The following is a 20,859-nucleotide window of genomic DNA, read 5'->3' as shown; positions in this document are numbered from 1 at the left end:
TACATCTAGTAAACACTCGAGGCTTCAGGAAGGGATATGATTTTTCTAGAAGTTCGTGACGTGTTACTAGTGTCACGTGACTTCCACTGTCGTAACACTATTAAGTCCAAAACATTATTTTGGCACATATAAAACAATGACGTCAAATACTCAAGAATTACTAGCGATATTTAAGTTCCAAAACGTGAAGCATGTCAAAGAGGCATTTAAAAATTAAATGCATATGAACACGTAGTTCTAACTACTTGGTGTAACAACGAAACTTCTGCGACGTGAGGGTTGATTTGGATAAACCTGGTGCGTTCAACAAGACCCGCGTACACGCTGTATTGATAAAGAATGCTGTTCTTTAATTGGTGAAAGATTTACATATTGTAGCGCCATCTACTTGTATTTTGTAGTAGTTTTGATTACCATAAATAATCAGGATAAAATATATGTAATAGATTAATAATGACGAGAAATCCACTTGAAGTAAAAATGTATAGCAGAGACGGCTATCTTTGTTAACCTAAGAAGGTCGAAACGTTGTTCTTGTACTTTATTTTAATTAAAGTTTTTAATACCCATACCAGCCATCTCTGCTATACATCTGTAATAAATCTTTGTGATGACGTCGTCCGTAAAATGCTGAAGAAAAGCATAATTTCGTATTCAGTATTTATTTATTTAAGTGTTATTTAATCTCACAAGCAATAAACATCTCAAACCTGTCAGGTAAATGTTTATTATCAAGTCTTAATATTCTACACACATACAGGGGACAAAATATCCGGGTTCACTTGCTATTTGCAAATCAAAACAGCCCTAGTTACGAATCACTTTCTTCTTTGCTTAGCATATCGTGCGAATCATGCCTTTCTCTTTTATGTTGTCTTCGAGACCTCCAACACAGTGAAAGTGCTGTAATGTTTCAGTTTGGTATACCAAAGCCAAAGTTGGTGTTCACTTCTCGGAAATTCCCGCCAAAGGCACATACAGTATTTTCACACTAGGTTGTAGTCTGTTCATGATGCTTGTTTGTTTGAAGTTACGCACAAAGCTACACAATGGGCTATCTGTGCTCTGCCCACCACGGGTATCGAAACCCGGATTCTAGCGCTGTAAGTCCGCAGACATACCGCTGTGCCACTGGGAGGCAGTGTTCATGATTTGTGGAATGCGCCCTCAGCCTAGCCATCTAGACAAGATGACTGACCACGCGCCTATTTTTACTTGTATACAGTTTAAATATTATAACTTTTAATACAGTATGTGTTATTGTGTATCTTCATACAATTTGGCAGACATTTAGTAAACATTACAAGCCGTTTGTACATAAAATCACTTTTTAATGAAGTATTTCTACTAAAGATTTGTCTGTGAATGTATCAAATGTCTTTTTGACCAATCGGAGTGTAAAATGATTTTCATGTTAAGATTCAAAATACTTTTCTTCATCTCAAATGTTATTTGTGTAATCTTTAAAACCTCCTAAATACATTTCAAACGTCTTTTTCGGTAAAAATTTATATTCTATGTTTATTATTTTATACACTAATTCTATACAAGGTTGGTCAAGTTAAACAACCCCTTAACCACCAAAAATCAACAACAAAAACCAGAATTAAATCTAAATTATCCTTTCTTTCTCTCTAGAATGACTTCAAATTGTAACCTTATACTACATTTGTTTATCCTAAGTCATAACAGTATATATCTATTTATACTTAAATTTTATTGTCCTTTGAAGGATGTCTAACTACTAGTAATATTCGCGCCATTATAATATAAGTTGTAAATCACTTGGGAACGTGCTGCTCTGGTTCTGCTATCAAATTACAATTTACATTACCCACGAGCTACTCTAAGCTGCTCGCGTGCGTATCTCATGAAAACTTATATTATTATTATGTATTATATCTAATCTAATTTTTAATAACCTAAAGAGTTTCCTAATTTTACATTTTAGTTACTTTTATAATAATAAATAAAGAATACACACGAACAACAAAAAATAAAGTACTTACCTGGGCTTTAAGTTCTTTTTATTCGCTGTAGACGACACTTAACCCTACTTTTCTCATATGCGCCATTTTGTCCCCTACACACATAATTGATTGAATCTACAACTTACAAAACTAATACCTCAAAAAGTACAAAGTAAAATTCTTTAAAACTGATTATTTGGGAAAATCTAAAAGATGTACCCTTTACTTAAAGTAAAAACAAAACTTGTATTTTATTGTTATGAAAAAACAAACACACTTTTAAGCTCAAGTCTTTTGATAAGCCATTAGTCACTCTGTCAGACCAGCAGACACCACTTGCCGAGCAACAGTCATATATTCCACCTTAGTAAATCTATAAATTCAAACTTTGATTATGTAATCAATTACTGATTGTGTGGTCATATGTAAAGTATGCATAAAATGTTGTGACATGATCAAGATCCTTACTTTTGAAGTAACTATCATGTACTCACCAAAGGCATTCATATTCTGTTTCAGCCTACTCCATATTAAACTAAACTTATAAAAGTGTGAACTAATGGTAGAGAGGAATAGTTAAAACTATGATGTGAACCTGGATTATTCACACAAAAAATGTTGAAATAATATCACGTTTTTATGTTTAGTTTTCGACAAAAAAGATGCAAAAAACTGTCCAAAAGAGATTTTATTTCTTTTAATCCTTCAATGCAAAACTTCCATCAGTGGTAAGATTTTATAACAGAAAGTAGTACTTTAAAATCAATAAATCATTTAAGTAAATAATAAATCTTTAGTTATTGATATGGTAATAATATTCTTGCCACTTTTTTTAAAACAAACTTGTAAACTTAAATTCTTGGCACATAACTCAAGACACCAATGTCCATTTTCTTTCTGAAGTCACCTCATGAGTCAGATCTTTTGATGTACTTCAAAAATCTGGAGTGACATTAGAATATCATCTTTCTAAAATAAAACAGAAAGAGAATTCATCAACAAAACTGTACAAGTATCAAATATTTTTTAATCAATTACAACAAGAAACTTTCTGTACATTGAACTCACTGAACTGTCTCTAGTGTCCTTATTTAACTTTCCATAAAATATTTTTTAACCTTTGGGTGTGTGCAGTTGATGCCTCTTCTTTAAAGGACACTTGCTTTGGTGTACACATAGACAATTCTGTAATAATTTCTATAACTCCACTCTACCCACCAGGGGAAGGAGGAGTAAAACAAGAAAAAAGAAGGTACTCTGAGCTGCAGTCATACTAATTCTTTGTACAACAGGTAATTTGTGAGCCGCTTTGGAATGAATAGTTTCTCAACTTTCTCCGGAGGAGTTTGTCGCCGGATTACCAGTCTACAGAGATAAAGCAGTGGCTTGACTGACATTGCTGCTTGCCAAAAGCTGACATTTCCTTCTCGAGTCCTGGAGAGAAAAAAAAAAGAGGAGGAAAACTTCTTGGATAAACTTAATACTGTTGTAACTTTCATTCATGTTTACACTACAGCAGTTCATTTCAACATTATGGAGCTTAAGCATTTCTACAAGTTTCTAACTATAGGTATATACTCTCTAACCCATCATCTTATCTTTTTATCCTTTCTTGTTTTGAAACATCTATAATCACTAATATCAACACTAGATATACTATCAAATTCAAACTGTAAAGAAACCAAAACTTGTGGAGTTTTCATTTTGATTTGTAGTAAGTCATAATATATTAGATTTCAAGAAAAACAATTTTCCAGTAAAGCTGCAGTTTGTACCTTTCATTAAGCTCAGTACAGTTACTGTATAACTAGTTCATCAAAATTGGGTTTTACATTTAAACTAATTCTGATTAACATTATTTATTCTACATTTTGAATAGATCTTTTCATTTTTGTGGCCCTTGAAACTAATCTGTGATTATTCCAGGCAATCATATTTTTCATGTAAATAATTTCAATTATAATTAATGTTTAAAATTTTAGACAAACACATTCCAAGGTTTTACATCCAGAAACTACCAAATGAACTACACACCTGTTCACTAAAGCTCATTTATGTTTCTAGACATGGCAATTTAGTAAAACCACGTGGTCTGGTGGTTAGGAGATCTGGGTTCAATTCCCGACATGACAAGACATGATTTTGTTGAAGATTTAAAAAAATGAAGTTTTTATAGCATTTGTGAGCAACAGCCGACAGGCTCTATAACAATGTTGGGGATGATTCTACTTTATTAATTTGGGGTTATAGCCATTTAATTAACAAATTTCCTTTGATGCACAGACTTCTGCAAACTTCTTTCATATTCACTTCTTGTCGTAATCCTAAACTGATCAATCCTTACTTTTACATTGCACATAAGCATCACATGCTTTTTTTTATACACATTGTCACTCAGCAGATTTGTATGTTCCTACACTCTAGTTTGAAGCCTTTAACAGTGGTCTTTGAGATGACTAGATAATAACTCACTTAGTTTGGAATTGTAAACTCCACCCAGCACCCTAGGCCTAACAGGATGGTATTTTGACAAGAAATACTCATGCACTATTTAAGAAGGTAAACAACAATTACATTCAGTCTCTTTAGTAGTGTCACAAGACATAATTTCCTTAATGGAAATGTCTTTGGAGTGATATGCTTTTCCTTCACAATTACAGTTTCCAACCATTTTCAAGCTCAGACATATAACACTCAGTTACAAAACAATTAGTTACAGAAATAAAAGTATATGGATATGCATGGTATCCTGACTGCTCATTGTCTTAGACAAAATGTACTTTAATTGTATGTCAGAAAGATGCAAGAAATTCTAGAATGTTTTAAAAGGACTATGATGTGATTGGCCAGTGTAGCCTGGGGTGCTGCCCACCTTAGTGTTTTTAACTGCAACTGATTCCTTCATAATGTACATCAGTTGCTGTTTCATGAATTTGGCTACAAGAAATTGGAAAACAAAAATACTAATCTAGTTTCAAAGGTAAAAACAACACTAGCGGTTACTTTCAGAAAGTGTGGGAAGTTATTCCTATGACTTGTAGAAGACCGACATGAAATAATAATAAGTGGGAAGCATAAAAATAATTTTGGTCTGTATTATTCTTTTTCAATTTCAGTCAAGAAAGGATCCAAATTTCGTACATTATTAAATATTTTAATAACTGATTGAACACTTAGACATATGTTTGATGGCTAGTAAGCTCACTAATCAGCACATCTCTATTCTTCAGGAGGTGTTAGCAAACCTACTGTTAAGCATTTTTTGTTAATTTAATCAAAGTAGAATATAAACAAACATTGCCTATTCTAGTATGTGGGAATAATTTACGTAAATTTAATATCACTACTATTTCTACTATATTAATTGCCATATCAGAGATAAGAAAAAAAAAGCTAGATGAGGAATTGATCACAGAAAACAAAAAGCATTAGTTTGTTCCCAGTGCATGCCGAGAGACAAACCTCGCTGCCCACCGACTTCAGCACAAAGAGGCTGAGGGCACTTTCACCAGTTGAGAGGGTGAAGCAACATTAGGCATAGAACACTTTCACCATCATATATGTGATGACTTCTCCACCTTGAGGTCTTCACTGCAAAGGAAAGGATGATAGAAGGACAGGAAACCCACATGGAATGAATATATATGTCCGTATAAAAAAACATGTATACATATGTATAAGTTCCACTTGATATGCAAGTCAAGACATATATGATTGTACAAAAAAAAAAAAGTGTATTTTATTACTTGAATATGCTACGTTCAATTCATGCAAAAACAAACATACATGTCCATTCTACAAACTGTAGAAATTGTTTATATTTTAGGATAAATATCATAAGAAGTGCATTTTAAGTCTATTAATAGATATATAAAAATATTCTAAATGTTTATTTTTATAATTTGTAGACTAGTTTCAATTTAACCCTTCATTTGCAGCTTGTGTAAATCTACCTACCATACCATGCACAAAGATTCACGAATTTTTAAGGTGCATCATTCAAAATGTGGTGCTCAAAATGCTTGTATCATACGATGTCAACCGCAGTTGCCTTCACTAGCATCATATGATGTCAACCGCAGTTGCCTTCACTAGCATCATATGATGTCAACCGCAGTTGAAGGGTTAAACAAAAAAAAAAGCTTATAATAAATATTCATATCAGGGTAATTTTACACTGAAAGCATTTATTCTTTGACGTGTAAATATTAAACAAGAACAGTGCTTTAAGTAGTTTGAGGTTATTAATTTTAAGATTTAATACAAAACCAAAAATTTAATTGTTTTACTTATTGAGTGCACATTTGTATTAGGTAAACCTACCATTACTTCACAGAGCATGTTTTAGGCTGAGACAGTAATAGTGAGTAAATGTGTCAGTTATGAGATTATGAAATTTGATAGAAAAGCATTTAGTACATTGTATGTTAAATCAAAGTTTCTAACTTTATGGAATTTTGAGAAACTATATTACAAACTGTACTAACTCCAAAATTCAAGCAGCAAAACTTGTTCTTGTACTAACTCCAAAATTCAAGCAGCAAAACTTGTTCTTGTACTAACTCCAAAATTCAAGCAGCAAAACTTGTTCTTGTCCTTTGCTGTGATGAGTGTAGGCAAGTGGTAACAACAAAGGAAAATACAGTATTTTGGAAAGTATTTGGATAAGTGATGGCAATCCAGATAACTTTTTATCATGAGAATAAAGATGAGTAAACATATATCTTAAAATAGAACGATGAAAAGACATCCCGGAAATCTGGATGTTAACTAGATGATGTCCGAGTAGTTAAAATTTCAGGTAATATCAAAGGCAAGGTCTAACCTCAACTAAATTAGCTAAAATCTACAAAATAATGTATAAGATTAATGGCATGCATTTTAAAATGTAAACAGTATGTGTAAACACTAAAATATTATTACACTGCCACATGGCAGAGTAGTGCAAAAATCATACTTGATGTTACTGGTGAACATAATGAATACATTATCCATATAAGTATCACATATGTATATTATAAGCTGAACATGAATACCGTATGATCCACATATATGAAATAGCCAATGTCAAACATATATGTATCATGTATTTTTTTGCTGTGATTATATAAAACAAGGTTGATTTTTTTAAACGATAAAAATTACCTAAGACCAACTGAACACTATTCGCATAATTAACAGCAGCTTAAGCAAAATGGAGAATTATGTTAGCATTGCTGATAAGTATTCATAATATGTTATGGCCAACAACCTAATGCAACTAACTGCAGTCCCTCCAAAAATACAACAGTGATTAAGTTTTACAAGATATAATAAAGTCTTATATTTTGTTCTTTGCCAAAGGCTTATACATAGTTTGAGAAGCCATTTTTTATATTTTACATTTTATTGAGTGAAACTCTTAAATCCTTGATGAGAGTTGAACAGCTTTCTTTATCCTTAGCTCCAGTTCACTACGAGCTGAAGTGATAAATCAAATATCGTTAGATGAAGTGGACTATTACAGAATGTGTGCACTTTGACTTATATGCTAAATTTATTGAAAACAGAGTTTTGTTCATTTAAACACTGTTATAATTGGCATTTCATATTACCAGAGTAACAAGACTGATATCTGTAACTACAGATGACCACTGCATCTGTTTTATCCTAACTCTGATCCTGAACAGCTATTGTTCTTAGCCTGAAATGAAACAATAACCAACTAGTTTTTCATGTTTATGCAATGTTGATTGAACAGTTCACCAGTTTTCTTGGACAAAAACTAAAGATAAAACTTTCATTATATCTTGTCAATCTCTCCAAAATATCAGAACAGTAAAATCATTTAATCTAACTGTGGCATGAAATGTATCACTAAACCCTCAAGTTACAGACTTGTTTTCATATTGTTCATGCTGATAGTGTCCACATATTGCATCATATTCAGTAATTCCTTTTTTAAACTGTTACAACATTCTGTGATAAAAATATGACCAAGAAATTTGGATGAAATTCTTCATTTTCTATTCAAAATACATAGGAAACACAAGAAGTAATTAATTAGTATTAATGGTATTTTTGTTTACATTCTATTGTAACTTGTATGTTATTAGGGTCCCTGTAATCAACAGTTATGGACCAACAAGGAAATTGATGTACAAATAATTTAAAATATTGTTTCAAAAAGCAACAAAATCCATATGAACTTCAATGATAATTCTAGGTTAAACAAATATACCTAGTACTCTAACTTTGAAAGAACTTGCTCATTTTGAATTATTTTAACTGATGGGTTTAGTAACACAGACTCTTAATCCATTCAGTTTAACAAGTATTTAGGGCAAAATGTAAGTGTTTCTTCTTTTAAAATGGATTCAGGCAATGTTCAACATGTGGACTGATTTTCAATGGACCTTGATCACTGTTTTTTCTCTTTTTGAGGTTTTTTGGGCTCTATGATGAGTCCTTAGTTAGGCCTATATTTTGTGAAAAAAGGACAAATTATCAAGACTCATGGTTGTGTGTCGTGTGGCCAAAACAACCTGCAGGACACACTGTGTTTTGTTAACAAGAGTGATAGTTTAGCAATTTTATACTTTCTGTAGCTCGGACTGTGGTAATCTCAACTATCGCACATTTTCAGTGGATATGCTCTACTGGAACCTTACTTCACATACCAATTTCAAGGCAATCCATTAAGAAATATACGAGATATAAAATCTTCAATTTTACTTAACTTTTATGGATTTTTTCTCAAACTTGGTACTCAGATAAATCTTTATAGCTTACAGTTAGTTGTCAAATTTGGTCTAAATATAAGCCACATGTATAATTATTTAACAAAAAGCACTCAAATTTGACTAAAATTTTTTGCAAAAAGTCATGTGAGCTATTGTGCTGAAATTTTTACTACAGCTTTACCAAAGAGTAAAAGTGGACTGTTTTTTGTCCTTCCAGTTAAAAACAACTGACTTAGAGCCACAAAACTATATGGTGAAAGGACGTGCAGATACATAGGTATTGGTTAGGCCAAGCAAACTAGTTTATCACTTTCTAGCTCAAGTTTTCAAAAGAATCATACATGAGGACGTTTATTAATCATTATTCATTGTTAACTTTTAAGCACAAATTTGCTCATTTATATGAAATTGTCCTAATTAAAGAGTGTTTAGCATCATGTGATATTAGTTTATGCAATTAGAGTAAATAATGATGCTTGATACAGCTGTACAGAGTACATGCGGATGATGACAAGAAGCTATTAATCTAGATTCCATGGCATTACTATAAAGGAAGTTATTAATACTGTTATAGGGAGGAAAAACTACCACCATATATTCCGATTAATATAATTGCGATCCTTAGCCCAGAATACACACTGCGTATTTACTACATAGTGACATAATAGTGGTTTGATAATGTCTGAAAATATGTAGCATATACATAGTAATAACACAAGTTCAGAACATTGTACCACTACATAGTAACTACGTAATAACATGACATTTTATCCATGTAGTCCATGTAATTTGATATATCTATTGTAATTTGGATAAGTGTGAAACTTGAGGAGTGACACAAATAGCTTAATTACACCAAGTTTGAATGAGAAGATCTCAACTCTCCAGCATTCTTGAATCAGCAATTTTAAATTTCTAAAATGCTTCACCATCCAAAGGTATGTACTGACAAGATATGCTTCCTAACATCCATACAGAGTTTGTAGAAAGTTTAAAATTATTAATTAAAAAAGGAGCATGAAAGCATTCTTAACAATGTCAGAGGGAATATGCCTTTTTTTTAGGTAGTGATGGTGTTTATGTTGAATGCTCAATATTCATGTTGGTTTATTAGAAAGGTTTGTTTTTTAGATAATTTTTGTGACATAACAGCAAAATAGTTTAATTCAGAAGACTTACAACATCGAGTTGTAGTCAAAAGCAAAATGAAATTTACTAAGTAGTGTTTCAGTTAAGCCTTACTTTATGTTTATGTATAGGCCTACTATTACATGAATAATTGGGTTTTCACGAGAATCTGGTTTTCACAATAAACAACATTTGTATAAATTTCTATCAATACTAATGATATGGTACTGATCTATCAAGTGATTGTTTTTTTTTTAATATATATTTCACAGGTAGAATCTGTGACACAGCTTGTTGCTACACCATTGGGGGATAATGAAGGAAGAAAGAGCAACTAACTAATGAATGAATATTTGCTGTAAAATTCTTATCAATGCTATAAGTGTAACTACCAGTTTGGCCGCCAATTTTGATTTCATTCTTTTAAGTCACACACTCAATCCTTTTTTTTGCCACACCTTTTTTTTTCACATCTTAGGTGTTTTTGATTAGAGATAGACATTGCATTGCCTTTGCAAAGAGCTATTTAAATGTTGAGAACTGTGATTAGCCATTGAGTTCTGTTCTTGGTTTATTAATCCTTATTCTGAGAGTTTCTTTTTCAAAATTCCATCATTGCATATGTAAAATCATGAACTTGTCCCACTGAAATGTCTTGTGTTGTAACAGTATTGAGCTATGGTGGACTTTTCTGGGTGTTGGAGCCTAGCTGTATTTGCATGTTTTTTTAGTCTCTGATTGATAGTTCTTCCTGTTTCTTAAGTGTAGATTTCACCACAGCTGCATGGGATGCTACAGTGTAAACTAAATGTTTTTGTTTCTTAGGAGTGAGTTTTAATGAACTAAAACCTAAGGCCTTTTCACCGATACTCTTGGAAGAACTTTTAACCACCATCTCCTTATATTTTGTATCTAATATAAGCTATAAATTCAGGAGAATTTGGAAGAAATAAAATCTTAACAAAACAGGATTCAACAACCTTCCCAATGACCAATCAAAATTGTGCAGAGTAAAGTACAAGAAGAGCTCTCTGCGAGGGCTGTGCTACTGCATTACAGTCTCTCCTCTTTTCACAAAATACAGGTCTGACTGTGTACTCAGCATGGAGCCTATAGAAAACTCAGCTTGCAAGTGTTTCTTAAAAGATCTTAAACAAAAAATGGAAAGAAAAGCATCAGAAGTGTTACCTCAGAACTTCATTATGGTGTGAGAAAATATAGCATAACATTCCAATAAACAATGTTATGGTTTTGATTTCACTACTGTATGAGGCCTACTTTATTTACTTGATTTGCTCTTCCAAGCAATACTGATGATCTATGAATTCAAGGAAACTAGTCTACTGCAACAGGAGTAGTGAATCAAAGAATAGATTAGGCCTCTATGTCATCTTTTCTTTGCTGAAATTTACATTTTATTGAAGAAAAGAAATCAATAACTAAATTCCAATAAACAGATTACTAATTTTTACCTACCCTACAGCCAAGACCCGACCGGACGGAGAATAAGTACAGCAAAGACCTTCCTCCACAGACCCTACAGCTACAGGATCATCTTCATATAAAATGTCCCAGATTCGCATGTAACTGAGAAACAAATCCAATAAAAATGTTAACTTAGTAGTAGATCTCTCTATGTTTTACAATTTACAAGCTTCTCAGAACTACAGTAACGTATTTTTATCGTATGTTTAAATATAAAACAAAACAATATTGAAAACATAAACCTGTGTAACCAAGTGTCTATTGTAAATAAAATAAAGTTTACAAGTGTAGAAATTCAAATAGCTATCAAAACGGTTTTTGTGTTTACTCTGGTAACTATGGCAACAGCTTCTCACCCATCATCTGCAACTGTTGATATATGAGCTCCATCAGGAGAGAAGGATACTCCCCGTACCCACGTTCCATTAGCTCCTGATGCATAGATAAGTCTCGGAGGTGGAAATAGATGACTATGGGGAGGGAAAAATTATATTAGATAAATAACTGAAGACTTTCTTATTTATGGCATAAGTGGGAATCCAAATCTATATTCCAGCTATACTTTTATAACAAGTTTACAAATATATTTTAAGAATATTTTAAGCCTTAAAATAAATTCTGCTTTCAGAATAAAATATAGATTTAGTTTAACAAAGTTCTTATTCTGGATGTAATTTTTATGAAATATATGCTTAATTTCTTTTACAACTCAACCAACTTAACATAGAACAACAATATTGAACATATTCTTACATAAGTAAACTATAAGCAAATAGCTTTAGACTAGTTTGTAAAGTTAAGTCTCCTCTATATGCTTTTTTTTCTAAGTGGTAACTAATCATATTGGCTGAGCCTGTGTAACCCCACTTCATGTAATACAACCTGGACTTCCTTCCAAGAAGACAGGAGATTTCTTGTACAGCAAGGATATGTAATCACCAGGGTTAACAAACATCCCAATAACACTAGAATCATCCCAGTTTTTTAGCATTTTTTTTTCCTAATCACAAACAGTAAAAGTACTAAATTGTCACAGTTTCTATGTACCTTAGTGTAAGATTGATATGTGCGGTTTGACATCATACACGGCTTCTTTATGTTTTACTTGGAGAATCACCAGACAAAGACATCGTATAGTACAGTGGTCACTCTTTATCTTTTATGTTTTCTTAACCTTACCCGTCATTGACCAGCTGCAGGAATTGAGATTTGAAAACTTGCCCAGCCATAAAAAAAGAAATGAAAAAGCAACATTTTTCTTTTGAGTAGGTTCAATGTAACTTAAACATGTTTTTTTTATTCATTATTTCTTTAACTAGCTCTTAACAAGTTTTGTTTCTCTATGGTTCTAAGATGTGATGCAACAAACATCACATTATTTAGCAAGTGGTAAAAAGTGTGTTATCGTAAGTGAAACTGTTTCAGAACTGCTACAGTGTCACTGTATGGGGGGAAAAAAGCCCCAGTTTTTCACACTGAAAATGTGGTAACCCTAGTAATCATTCCAAGTGATTTTCTCTTTACAAAATGAAAAAGCTCAACTAGGGTGCTAATTGTGTCCCAAGCTGTAATAGTAATTCAATGTTTGTACTTAACATGGAAGCCATTAAAAAAAAAGCTACAAACAAACAAACTGAATGTACCAGATAACTAAAATCACAGAACGAATTATGATCACTTTCCTGGAATAAAAATATAGTACCTTATTGGCCTAATTATAAGGCAATGTTTTTGATTAATATTAGGCTGCAAAATTCATATTCTCCTTTTAATCACAGCTGACCACATGCCCTTTCACCCTACTCTATCCTGTTGCATTCCTGAATGTCCAGATAGAATCTGTCTACGCATGTGCTCCAGATGTTTGCTCAAGGTCATCGTTAATTCTTGCAACTAATCCACCTATAGGCTGTTCAGCTACAGTATTGATAATATAATTGTTTATAATAATTGTTGCCTGTTAGTCTCATTTTAGTGATTGATCCTTGTGCAAGAATGAGTGACCACATTGAAAGACAAAAGACAGGGAACAAAAAAGTGTCAAATTAACAAAGGATTACGATGGAGTTATGATGAAGATCTTAAAATTATGGTGGTGCATGAGGCAGAAAAACAAACAATTGTACTATTACTAGAAAATTTGGTGTAACTGAAAATACTGATTTGTTGGTGGAAACAAAAGACTGAACTTCTTAATGCACATTCTACAAGAAAGGCATTTCGCAGACCTAATCAAAGGTTGCTATGACAATTTTTTTTTTCTTTCCCATGGTTTCTGAAAATGTGGGTCACCTTATATACAAGATCACCCTATAATTGGGCCAGTATGGTAAGTTCATAAGCATAGCATATTTATTTGTAGACATAATTTCCTTTTTTTGTAACATCTTGGGCTATTCTTTAGTCTTACATTTAAACAATTTTTATAGACTGAATGAAGTGATGATATTTATACACAATCAAATTTTCTATGTAATACAAGATGCTTCCAGATTCTACTGAGGCCTTAATTTTCATGAAATTAATAGATCTTGCATCATCAGGATGTAATGATATGCTCTCTCTAGCAAACAAACATCCAAGTTGAAATATTAAAAATAAAGAAAACCTGTAACTATGAACAGTTATAGAATGGAATACTTTCAATGTATAGACGTATACAGAAATATTTAACTTCTGACTAACATTTTTAAATGCAAAGTTAAAGAATAGTTCAAGCCACTACAAAACAAGGAAACAAAGTGGCAAACCACACAATGCTAATGAATTTTTTCACATATGTTTAGCACATATTTGTTCTGTAAGCCAGTAGCAAATCTTTTCTTAAAACAGTGGAGTGTGTAAAGCTTCTAATGCATCAAAGATAAAAAATGAAGGTTCAGAAAGGTGTAGAAAATTACCACTAATTCAGTAAGTAGCTTCTTAATTTCCCTCTGTTAATGTAACTTATCTTGTTCAATATTTGTGTGACACTTCATTTTAGTTTGAAATAACTTTAGGATTAATATCACTACAGATTGTAAGATGCCCTTAAAGGTAATATGGCATTCAATAGTTTGACAAGATTATTTGTTCAACACCATGTTTTACTTTATTCTCACTCTTTAAATATATATTTCACTGTGCTAAAAAGCAGTATACTACATCTTAGAAAATATGTATGCTTATAGATTATCTACTTATACCTACTTCAGGGTTTGTACAAGTCCTTGAAATCAATCAATGTCATTAAAAATGAGCTCTGGTAACCTAAAAAAGCAAATGTTTTTAAGTTCTGGGTTGGACAAAGGCCTGAAAATTTCTCTTTTAATAAAAACTTCAAATGAAGTAATTGGCTTAATTTTCAAAAGTAATTAAGTAAACAAACTTAAATTTAATTATCAGAGATGGGCTTGTTTATACTTTGTGTTGGCCATTGCGATTCTCGTACCTTGCAAAACCTGAAATATTGCACTTTCTGCTGAATAAAATGGTCAGGAAAATGCAAGTTTAATCCTGCATTACAAGATTCAATAGTGATCTTACTTCACCAAATCCTTGTAATTTCACATATCTATACACTTCATTTTTGTCATCAGTATAACCCTGATTCATGTTAATACTTAACTTAGGTTTTGAATATATAATAAAGACACTTTCACATAAAAACTAAACAAAAATGGTATAAACTTTTGACCTAGCAACAACAACAGTTTAGAATGAAATAATTATCCACATAAGAGCCTACAAATCAATTAGGATTAAAACAGCCCGGAGTTTTGAGTTGGATGATGTTAAAACCTCTCTACAGACCCAAAGAAAATCTCTAGCTATAGTCAACATTAAATCTTGTAACAGATGTTCCAAAAACATGACAATCTAATGTGCCAAAACTGCATTAGAAATAGATGTACTTTATAGCAAGATTATGAAAGCAGACAATATAATGAAGAACTGATTAACAGTATAAATTATCTGTTACTTATCATTTAATTTTTAAAAACAAAAAATAGTGTATAGACATTTACATCAAACTTAATTTACTGGTGACTTACCCAAAGCACTTAAGCTTCATTCCAGTGTAAGCATCCCAAAGTATAGCTTGTGTATCCCATGATACTGTTACTATGAGACAGCCATCAGGAGAATATTCACAGGAAACAACATCATATTTATGGCCACTGAGTCGAAGTTTCAGACTGAAGGAACTAGTATCCCACACATATACCTGGAAAGAAGTGATAATATTACTATCATAATAATAAGATTGAGAAATACAAAACCCAGATACACATGCATCTGTATGAAAGATTTACATAAAGAATAAAGACTGACAGAAAAGTATTTATGATACACTGAAGATCACATAAAAAAATTTACATGTAGGGAGATGATTAAAAGAAAACCTGTAACTATGAACAGTTATAGTTGAATGAAAAATTTCACAAATAGGGCTACAACTGACACAGACGCTTACTCAATACTCCGAAGTTAATTATAAATGTATAAAAGTCTTAAGTGTAGACACAATTCATGGAAAGATTTGAAGACCAAACAGTAATGTGCTAATATTACCATTTGATTAATAAGTTCACCAATTGCTAATTTACAGACATACACACTCTTATATTTGAGCATATAAAGGCTATTTTATCCTTCTAGTTAAAAAATTACCCATTCTTACAGTAGTCAGCATTCTTGCATTTAAACACCATGCAGTCAAAATAATACAGAGAGCAACTTACAGATGTACACATTCCTACAGTTGCCAACATATGGGCATCAGGAGACCAAGCACAACAATACACAGCCTTCCCATTCATCCTGAGAGTTTTGAACATGTTTCCATCATCACTGAGATCCCAGAACTTGATTGTTGCATCCTGAGATGATGATGCCAAAAGTAGACTACCATTTGGAGCAAATGCAATATCTGTTACCACACTCCTGTGGTCCATAAGCTCTAGGATTAAATGTCCTAAATATATTGAACAGAATAATAATAAATGTTCAAAGGAATAAATAAAGAGTTGGAGTCAAACTATCACCACAAGAAATTTAAAAGGTAAATTTAAAAAAAAGTTCTTTGTTTCTCATTTATATCCATGTATGTATATATGTATGTATAATTTATGGGATAAACATTGATCTTAATAAAGTTGTATTTAATTTTTTACTTGAAGAGGCTCATCCAAGATATTTACAGCTCAGAAGCTTATTACAGTGAGGTAAGTGGGTCTTTGTTTTAGAACTTTTAGGTAAATTTTAGGAACTTTTGTTCTGGAAGTTCTTTTATTTTGATCAAGGTAAACTACTTGAATAATTTCTTTATGTAGGAAAAAGAACCCACTCCACCATTCTTTAATGCTCGCTACACCTATGATGTTAACTTTACTACAGACTCGGTAAAGTATCCAAAATGCTTAAGACTTTCTTTCATCAGTTAGATTTGTGTACATACAATACTTTAGTCATTAATTACAAAATGCTTGAAACAATAACTTTCAGTCTGTACTTTACTTACAATAGCAAAATAATAATAATAATAAAAACTAATCTGAACCACATTTGATTTAAGGTATTGCATTTAAAATTGTACAATGAGCATTGACGTATATGTACACTTAACTTTACTCAAAATACATACAAGTGCCCAGAATGAATCTTAAAACAGGCTGCCTAGCTCTGATCAATACTGATGTATGCTCAACTGTAACCATAATATACTTGAAACTGTTATAACCTAGACTGCTGTTGTTGGAACTTCAGCTTGAAATACTAGTATATTTTGAAAATTATATAATGAGCTAAAAACTGCTAATTATTAAAAGTTTTAGAATTTACATTAAAATATCTTATTTATAGCTTTCCAGAGCTTAACGTAACAAGGAAAACGTTTTTCATTACTTTACATGATTCTTATTCTTGTATGTGGCAGCACCATCAAGTTTCAACATAAGGAGGAATACACTGTTCATTAACATTATCCCAGTAATTTCATTATTCATACATTAGGGAAATACAGTGTAAATTATTAAAAAAACAATCAGAAAACACAAAAGCAATATAAACTATCCTACAAATGACTTACTAAACTAGCCTGTTAGCTTGCTAGTTCTTCTGAATATATAATGAGAGGTGAAGTTAATAAAATGATAATTGATAATACAGTAGAACATCAATCATCCAGATCAAATTTTGAAAATCAAACATATGTACTCTGTAGCAAATGGTAGATCTCTATGCAGAACCGTCAGCTGTGACATTAGCCTCATTGAATACAGATATGATTTGGGTTTTCTTAAAAATGTATGTTTATTTTTTTAAATCAAAGTTAATCTTTGTTGGAGGGAAAATGTCTACCAAATGCAAAAGAGTGATTCTTTCATTAAGTGACAAAGTGAACATTATGAACAAGTTAAAAAAAAAGATGAATCTGGTAAAAAAATTGCAGAGAAATACTATAAAATATATTCAAGATATAACTTTTTTGTTATGTCCAAGATACAATTTTTCAATAAAGTCCAATTATTCCAATTTTCGATTATCTGGACCACTCTTGATCCTAATTAGTCCAGATAATTGGTGCTCTATTGTACATGGTGTTAAAATAAATAAAATTGATGAAAATTACACTTCAACTTAATCCAGTTTAAGTCATAACTGTTGTTTATATAATCTTCTAATAAAAAATAGCAATGCGACCACTATGTCTGTGGTACCCCAGCCAGCCTGAAGAGCCCTGGTATTGGATGAACGACCTCATTGGCACTGCATACAATAGATATGGTGTGATTGCACATTATCATACACCTTACTTTACTTTTGCTGATCAATAAATACATACATTAAGTTTAACATAAATGACTTGAATGCTCATGTTTTGTAACATAAGCTTACCTGTGAATATATCCCACGTGCGAATATGACCATTGTTAAGACCAGTGGCAAGGACTAGATCCTTCGAAACACTGAAGTGTGTCCAGAAGGCTTTAGAAGCTAAGTGCTTCTTTTCTGATGTGGCTGACCCAAAAGCAATAGATCTCACTAGGCACCCACAATCAATAGTGATAGTTTTATGTACAAGCTTATGACCTTCATCATCAGTGTCATCTGTCGAAGCTCTGTAAGAGTAGAGCTTGGTTTTAATATCAATATCCAGCCTAACCTCATCAAGCACCAACAGTCAGAAGAGACAGCTTAGTTTGGAAACTCGTAGACTTCAAATGTCAGTGTCGACTATGTAATATCAATTTTAATACTTATAACTAACCTAAACAAGCCTCAACTATGATAGGCCTTCTAACATGTCAGAAAAGATTTATGTTCAGCATCTTCTGAATTGTCAATAAAATTGAAGAATACACAATAAATGCTATATTTGTGTTTTTTTTAATTGACTGTTGATTAAAGAATACAAATTAAGAGAATATGATACTGATTTGAAAATGCTTTTATATTTGTATTTTTAAATAACATTACACAAAACTTATAAATATTTTATTTTGTAATTTTCATACTTTAAAAGAAATGACAAAATTAACTTCTAATTTCCAAATTTGAAGATAAAAGAAATTTCCTAGGAGACTTTAAAAAATCTTTTTGAAGAGTATGTAAGGTATGAGAAATATTTGCTTTTGGAAAGAGAAAATGACACTTAGATTTTAAAGTAATCCTTCAAAGTAAATATCAACAGAAAAATGATTCGGCTTAAAATTAATAAATCATATAGGTGTTATTTTTTATTACACTTCATCACAATTCTTAATATTTGAAAGACGAAACAAAAGCAGAAAATTTGAATAGAAGATCAGCTTATGCATAAAAGTAAGTAGTTCTGCATTAAAAAGAAAACTGCAACTAACAAGCAAAAACAAAGAAATGTTTGTGTCATATATTTTAATTATTCACATGTGTTTGTGTCACAATTCACCATAAAAGAGATACCTTCAAAAACCTATACAAAATCATATTAGATATCAGCATTTAGAAAAGCTACATGCCTTCATTAGAGAAGCTGTAAGTCATACGTTGAAAACAATATTCAGAGGCTTAAATGACAAATGTGAGATAAATGAACTTGATATTAAAAAGAAAAAGTTTTAGAAATTCAGAATGACAAAAATTAGCATGTTGTTTAACATCTTCTATATAACTTTGGTATAATTCATTCTAACAAGAAAATTTGAGGTTTATCCAGCTTTGACATTTCAATTTATTCCACACTAGTGAATGAGAAAAATTAACCTACGAGGCTATATAGCTTCATTAACATAAGAGATCCACCTTGATACCTGCATTAGTATAAAATAACTATTTTGTAGCAGATATGTACATAGCAGACATGCGATATTCATATTTGAATGCATTTGAACACAGCTTTGGGAGTATTTGTACTTGTATTTGAATACTTTGGTAGGGAAAATTAAAGTATTCATATTCAAATTAAATGGCATAGTATTCATGCTTGCTGAATGAATTAGTGAATACTTAATATTGTAAGAGTAAATATCAACTTTTGTACTAATCATATTTCTAGACCGTCATTGTTACATCTGCAGCACATTAAGTACTAGCTTTGTTCCCATGTCTGTCTGTGATTTCTATTTGTAATATAAGGAACCACTTCTTTTCTATGTGGTTTTTCACTAGCTTGCCTCATTAAAAAGATGTGCACGTACAGGAACGTCGAGAGCCAGCACAAGCCCCTGGGCAAACATCCTCACCGGGCCCCCTTTCTCTCTCTCTTTTTTAACATTTTCAAGAATTTATTAAGAAGAAGATCCTAAATTAGGACAGCATCGAGTTCATAAACCAGACCAAATCATAGCAGCAGCTGTTTTTACCTCACAGTATAAGTGTAAAAACGTTAATAAAGTAACAAATACATATTAATTATTACTCAAATTATTATTTCAGTCATTCCTAATGTATCAAGCGTCTACATGCAAAGAAAAGCCAAAAACTATGGTTTTTATCATTAAATGAAGATATAGCCTAAAGATGCTTTGCGGGCTTTACAGCATAACTAGGTTTCATTTGCCCGGCCCACTGGGCAGTTGCCCACCCCCCTGTTGGCAGGCCTGTGCACGTACATGGACAAGATAATGAATAATACACTGGTGCAAACCCTCAGGGTCCACATGGAGCAAAATTTCAGATTTCTAGTTTCTTTCCTCTTGGAGCTATGGTGGTCACATATTCTTTTCTATGTTGTTTTTCGCTAGCTTGCCTCATAAAAAAGATGCATATGCATGTGGATAAGTAATAACATCCAGGTGTACACCCTCAGGGTCAACTTAGTATGGGTGCAAAATATCAGGTTTCTAGTTTCTTTCCTCTTGGTGCTATGGTGGTCACATATTCTTTTCTATGTTGTTTTTCGCTAGCTTGCCTCATAAAAAAGATGCATATGCATGTGGATAAGTAATAACATCCAGGTGTACACCCTCAGGGTCAACTTAGTATGGGTGCAAAATATCAGGTTTCTAGGTTCTTTCCTCTTGGATCTATGGTGGTCACATATTCTTTTCTATATGGTTTTTCGCTAGCTTGCCTAATAACAGATGCGCATG

The 20,859-nt window shown here is 32.1% G+C and overlaps 1 protein-coding gene across 2 annotated transcripts in view; it reads right to left on the bottom strand.

Annotated features, from left to right (window-relative positions):
- Positions 1-2,653: 2,653 nt before the first annotated feature.
- The window catches only part of LOC106459367 (WD repeat and SOCS box-containing protein 1-like), a 45,417-nt gene continuing 27,211 nt past the window's right edge, over positions 2,654-20,859 (bottom strand). Inside the window, exons 5-11 of one of the 2 annotated variants that reach the window (XR_002610564.1) lie at positions 18,185-18,408; positions 16,030-16,262; positions 15,340-15,512; positions 11,662-11,775; positions 11,297-11,407; positions 3,089-3,404; positions 2,654-2,939 (exon numbers count right to left, since the gene is read on the bottom strand). Coding sequence is in view for 1 of the 2 variants with exons in the window: in XM_022385840.1 (XP_022241548.1) it covers positions 3,239-3,404; positions 11,297-11,407; positions 11,662-11,775; positions 15,340-15,512; positions 16,030-16,262; positions 18,185-18,408 (1,021 nt within the window). In the remaining variant the exon portion in view is untranslated. Of the gene's footprint in view, positions 3,405-11,296; positions 11,408-11,661; positions 11,776-15,339; positions 15,513-16,029; positions 16,263-18,184; positions 18,409-20,859 lie in introns of both variants that reach the window. The other variant, XM_022385840.1, reaches the window with a different exon arrangement.

This window comes from Limulus polyphemus, unplaced genomic scaffold (genome assembly GCF_000517525.1).
Source record: "Limulus polyphemus unplaced genomic scaffold, Limulus_polyphemus-2.1.2 Scaffold598, whole genome shotgun sequence".
Taxonomy (NCBI): Eukaryota; Metazoa; Arthropoda; class Merostomata; order Xiphosura; family Limulidae; genus Limulus; species Limulus polyphemus.
This window is presented reverse-complemented; position numbering and strand designations above follow the sequence as displayed.